The 5563-nt window shown below is 43.9% G+C and overlaps 1 protein-coding gene across 1 annotated transcript; it reads left to right on the forward strand.

Annotated features, from left to right (window-relative positions):
* Positions 1–157: 157 nt before the first annotated feature.
* ZFAND2A (zinc finger, AN1-type domain 2A) lies at positions 158–2768 on the forward strand. Its single transcript, XM_010022346.1, is given in 5 exon segments — positions 158–212; positions 826–920; positions 1617–1748; positions 1889–2040; positions 2528–2768. Coding segments are annotated over 5 exon segments (675 nt in total).
* Positions 2769–5563: the final 2795 nt, after the last annotated feature.

Raw genomic sequence — 5563 nt, forward strand, 5'->3', positions numbered from 1 at the left:
CTCGGCCTGTCGTGATGTCATCCGTGGTAGCCGGCGCGGGCGGGAGCATGACTCAGCACGTGGGTACGGAGCCGGGCTGGGTCAGCGGGAGGTATATAAAGGCGGCGGCAGGTCCTTAGCCCGGACCTGAGGTTGAGGGTCCCGTTGTCCTGCTGATATGGAGTTCCCGGAGCTGGGCGAGCACTGCTCGGAGCGCACCTGCAAGCAGTTGGGTAAGGAGCGGCCTCGGGGCGCGGTTAAGGGTTCTCTGAGCTGTGAGCGGGGATGACCTGGGCGGTGGATTGGCTCCCCCGGGCAGCACTCGTAGGATGGTGTGTGCTTAAGGGATGGGTAGCTTGTGTACTGGGGTGTCCAAGTCTTGTACCCTGAGTCTGTGGGGTGCTCTGGTTGGTTGCAGATACCAGTGCTGGTTCTGTGATGCTTCCTGAGTGGATCAGGGAAAGGAGTAACAGCTGAGGCCTAGTGGTTTCTTCTCCTGTTTTGTTAAGGGTTGCTTTCTGAAGAATAAAACTGCTTTGGAGTCTGAGCTTTGGCTTTGTTCTTCAGTTCCGAGGTCCTGACTGGTGCCTTGCTAAAGTTTCTGTGTTTAGGGTGCTCCCAGGGTATTTATGGCTTGTGTGGGTCCAACACTGTGGAGAGAAAGAGGGAAAATGCATCACTCTTGCTTCTTTAGTTTTAATATTTGTGATGACACACTTCCTGTACAACTGTACTTATGACTAGACAAAAATTATTTGCTTTTGAATTTTTGTAGCCTTTTGTGAGTGCTCTTACAGCTGCTAGCTCTGCTCCATGAGAATCTTTTCTTTTTTCCTTTTCTTCCAGACTTCCTTCCTCTGAAATGTGATGCCTGTGGGGAGGTCTTCTGTAAAGACCACATCCGTTACGATGACCACAAGTGTAGCTCTGCCTACAAGAAAGTAAGTTCCTCACATGAGTCAGCAATTCACACTGCTGAATTGTCAAGTCACGTATACAGGCTGCTCTGAAACTTGACATGTGGTTTCAGTAAAAGTGGATGGGAGAACCACAAGAATTAATGATACAGCTGAAGTTTGAATAATATAGAAACACAACACTTCAGAGTCAGTACTTTTATGTCTTTCACTTACACCATATTGTCCCAGAGAGAAGTGCTTTATAATTAAGTAACATGTTGTGGTCTAAAACTTCCTGCAGCCCTGGGCCTTTAAGTTGGAGGACAGCAAACATGAAACTACATAAGAAATAACTAGAATAAGTGGGGCCAGACTTTGATTTCCAGCCCTGCCTGGGCTTGGAAGTGTTAAAAGGCTGCAATTCCAAAAAGCCTAGAACCATACTTAAAGTCAATCTACCCAGTATGTTGCTATAAATTGATTTGGCAAAGTGTGCCTGTCTATCTTTTTGGATAATGATTTGCAGTTACCTTTGAAAAAGTTACCTTTAAAAGCATTAGTCAATGGATAGAACATAAACTGCTTTAGATAGTAGTGTACACTACTATTGCCCATAGGTAAGAGAAGGGGAAGGACAGAAAAATAAGAGTTGGACTTCTAACAGTGGGTATGATCATCTTAAAGGTGTTTTCCAGCCTGGATGATTTTATGGTTCTAATCTGTGTTGTATGTGCTCAGAATGTGCAGGTTCCAGTGTGTCCGCTCTGTAATGCACCTATCCCTGTACAGAAGGGGGAAATACCAGATATTGTGGTTGGAGCCCACATGGATAAGGACTGCAAATACAACCCAGCACAGCAAAAGCAGAAGGTAAGGAAGCTGCTGCTGAAGTCTGGACTGCCTGCCTGCCTGCCTAATGCTTGTGAAGTTAGGCCTTCTGACAGCAGAATATGTAGAAGCTTGCTCTGTTTCATCTTAATTATAATGCCAGCTTTATATCCTCTATTTAGATCTTCACAAACAAGTGCTTAAAGCCAGGCTGCAAAAGGAAAGAAATGATAAAGGTTGTTTGTGAACAGTGTGGTGGCAACTTCTGCATAAAACATCGGCATCCTCTGGATCATGACTGCAAGGGGAGCAGCCACCCCATCTCTAAGGCAGGGTAAGCTGTATTTATGGTACTTTGAGCTCAATGTGAAATTTCAGAGCTAGTATCAGGGGCTGGTGGAGAGCTCAGACAATAAGGAATTCTGTAAAGTACTGGTCAGGTCAATGAAATATCTACTGTTTTCCCTTTGTATCTCAGACTTAGTTTCTGGAAGTCTGTGAGCCAAGGTAAAAGCTCATCAAATACTTTCCTAAAATTCTTCCAAGCTTACCTGTATCAGTCTTTGCTAATTGAGAAGAGGTACTGGCTAACTCAAGTAGTCTTTTGGGTCTGGATCTAAGTACTAAATCTGAAGTTCTGCTCAGCACCTTGAAGTAACAAAGAACAATAAAAATCTTTCAGGCAGATGTACCTTAATTGTTCTGTGCAACAGGACGTTAAGACTTGTGTGACAGATGGAGATAATTAAACTGGATGGAAGAGCAAAACTTCACTGGCAGTGTGCATAAGAGGTGCTGAGCCTGGTTCTATTTCTTTGTAGATATGCTGCTCTGATGAGAGCTTCTCAAGCTGCCTTCAAGTCAGTGGGAGCAATTGGAGTGCCATCTGATGGGAGTCTGCAGCACAACAGGTACAAGCTGTAAGGAAAAAAGACAAACAATTTAAAAATAGTCTTGTGTCAACATGCAGCTGCTCTAGAGTTGGTCACCTTTGATTGGTGCTGCGAATGTAGTAGAGAGGTTCTGACAGCACGACTAAATCTTTACTTGTCCATCCTATAGTGATTAAAGTAGCTATATAGACAGAAGCATTAGGACGTCATCAAATTGTTTTAATGGGAGATTGGTCTTCTGCCTGCTCCACCTGAAGCTTGGTCAAGTTCTGGAAAAATGGTGTGTCAGCAGAATGCTGGGGAAAGCATGGCAAGCACTGGAATTACAGTAAATGGCCCAAGTCCTTCCCTGCCATGCTGGATCTGCTTGTGACTGAAAGTTTTAGGCATGTAACTCTTACAGTGTATTCTTATGTCTTTCAGATGCAGATAAGTAGAGGCTCTTCATATCTGGATCAAACCTCTGTTTACTTAATCTTGTCTATAGATCTTTAAATTTTTCTATGCAATTAACTTATTTTTGTATGATAATGTTTTCTGCATTCAATAAAGTGTTGCCCTTTCCAAGCTAACTTTGTTTTTGTATTTGGAATAAGATCTTAACACTGTGAAAATTCTCAGTGGAGGAAACTGGGCAATGGTGGTAGGAAGGTGCCTGAAACTAGTGATAAAGACAGCCACCTTAGCTTAGGTAATGCTAAGTCTCCTAAGATGAAAGTCTGAAATACAAGCAGCTGTCATACATCTCAATGCTTTTGGTACACAATGCAGCATTCTGCTTGACTAATGACATACATCAACATGAAGCAAGCTTTATATAAACTGCTTCTTGTTTTTTGACTGTCACTGGAAGTACCTGATTTATAAAGCCATATCTAGCTTTCCTAGGCCCTCCCTAAGCAATTCACTGAAGCCTAGTGCTCACAGGGGCATGTGCAGTGTAATTCTTAATAATTTATTGCCCCTTAGAAACATGGAATTGCATGGGTATTTTTTTCATTTGAGGGGAAAAATGAAGTCTGAGAAAGCAGCATTAACTGTTTGCTTCATGTAATGAGAATGAGGCCAAAATAGTGTTGTTGAGGGAGGCTACTTTTGCTGCCTTCCTGAAGAGCTTAAACAAATGGAGACATAACAGATATGCTCCATCTATTATCCTGATCAGCTATCTTGGTTCTTTAAAACTGCATGAATATCCAGCTGCTTAGCTTGAGGCTTGAAATATTGTAGGTTGATGAAATGGAAATGTGCTGTTAATGAACAATGCTAATTCCCCAGCTGGGATCTAAGTAGACCTCTCATCGAGCTAATTGTGAGGAAAAATGCCAAGGCTTACTGATGGTGTCAGGAGGTCAAGACCTCAATTTCATGTGTCATTGGAGCTGTTCCTTTGCACACAGGGGCTGGTGGGCTGGAATGTTGGTTAGGACTAACTGGGGGGTAATTGCAGCCCCTTGAATCACCTGCAGCTATGAGTGCCCACTGCTGTTCTGCTGAGGTGGGAAGATGAGCAGTTTGCACAGCAGAAAATGCAGTGTTCCTTGACCTAGGAAAAATGATCTTTGATACGTGCTGTAGGAGATGTGAGCATAAGTGCTGTAAATGCCTATGCTTTCTACAACCCTGAGGTATACTGCAGCTGTGCAAAGACTGTTGTGTGCCTCTGAAGAGGCTTAATCCTTAGAGTACAAATGCTGCCTAAGGAAGAAATGTGGATTTATGGTCTTCAACAGGGGTAGTGTGTAAACAACCACCCTAGTGAGTTGTAGGCCTTTCATCTGGAAGGGCAGATACAAGGTAATTTCTGGTCAACATGGAACAAAATACCTGTGCAATCTTATCACATTGTGCCAAATATTAGTATCTTACGCAGTAGAATTTTTTGGAGAAGGTCAAAGCTATATGGAAGGCTGTAATTTGCAAAACTGCATAGGTAGTGTAGGTGTGAGTTACTGCTGCTAATTCCATGTAGTCTATTTTTATGTGATCATGTGGTCAAATTTGTGATGTGACAGCGTCTGTAATACTGTGTTTAACCACAGGATGTCACAATAGGATATTGAATTAAAAACCTCAATCATTATTTTAAGATGCCTAAACGCAGAAAACATGTTTTCCCTATTCATATTAGAACAAAAGCTAAAAATAAAACTATCATTTTAGATACCAGCACCTGCTCATCAACATGTGTGCTCTACTGCCTCACTCATCCCTAGCATATTGCTACAGTATTAGGACTTTTATAATCTCTCTCTATAACTGGCCATGCATTCCCAAACAATGCTGTGCACCCCACTGGCGGTGTGGGAATTGGTTTCCAGTGGAATGCATGTCCTAGAGGCTTTGCCTGGGACAGCAGGATCGGCACCCTGTGATGTGGGGAAGAGGTGGAATGAGGTGAAGAAAGCAGGTTTACGTCTTACTGTCAGTGCACGCAATGGTACAGGGAGTTGCCACCAACATCTGCTGCCACATCTGGCACCTCAGCTGCTACTGGGATCAAACCTAATGAAAACAAAACCCCTGTTTCAGATTGTCACAAAAATAAATGCTCCATCTAATGAGTGTGCTTGTGGTAAATGTTCTTGCCCTCGAATTACCGAGGGGAAACGTGAATGTTTGTGCACATGGTATTTATAGAAAATGAAAACATAGAAACCAATTTGTTCCCTCTCAACCTAGTCCCAGGAGCTGTTTTCTCGCCCTCGCAAACCGCAGCGTTTGCCTCTTCCCATCACATTCCCTCAGTCCCGATGGGGACAGCAGATAACGCTGCCTCAGACACGGAGCCTTTAGATCTGCTGGCTGGAAGGACTCACCACCACTATTGTGCAGAGAGACGCACCGCACCGCACCGCGTTAACCGCTGGCACAGCACGCACCGGGTGACACAAGAGCCAGCTGTTGCCAGCAGCGCTCCGGCTTGTGCGTGCGGAAAACGGGTGTCCTGCACGGACAGAGCAG

The sequence above is a fragment of the Nestor notabilis genome, unplaced genomic scaffold (genome assembly GCF_000696875.1).
Source record: "Nestor notabilis isolate BGI_N333 unplaced genomic scaffold, ASM69687v1 scaffold16619, whole genome shotgun sequence".
Classification (NCBI taxonomy): Eukaryota; Metazoa; Chordata; class Aves; order Psittaciformes; family Psittacidae; genus Nestor; species Nestor notabilis.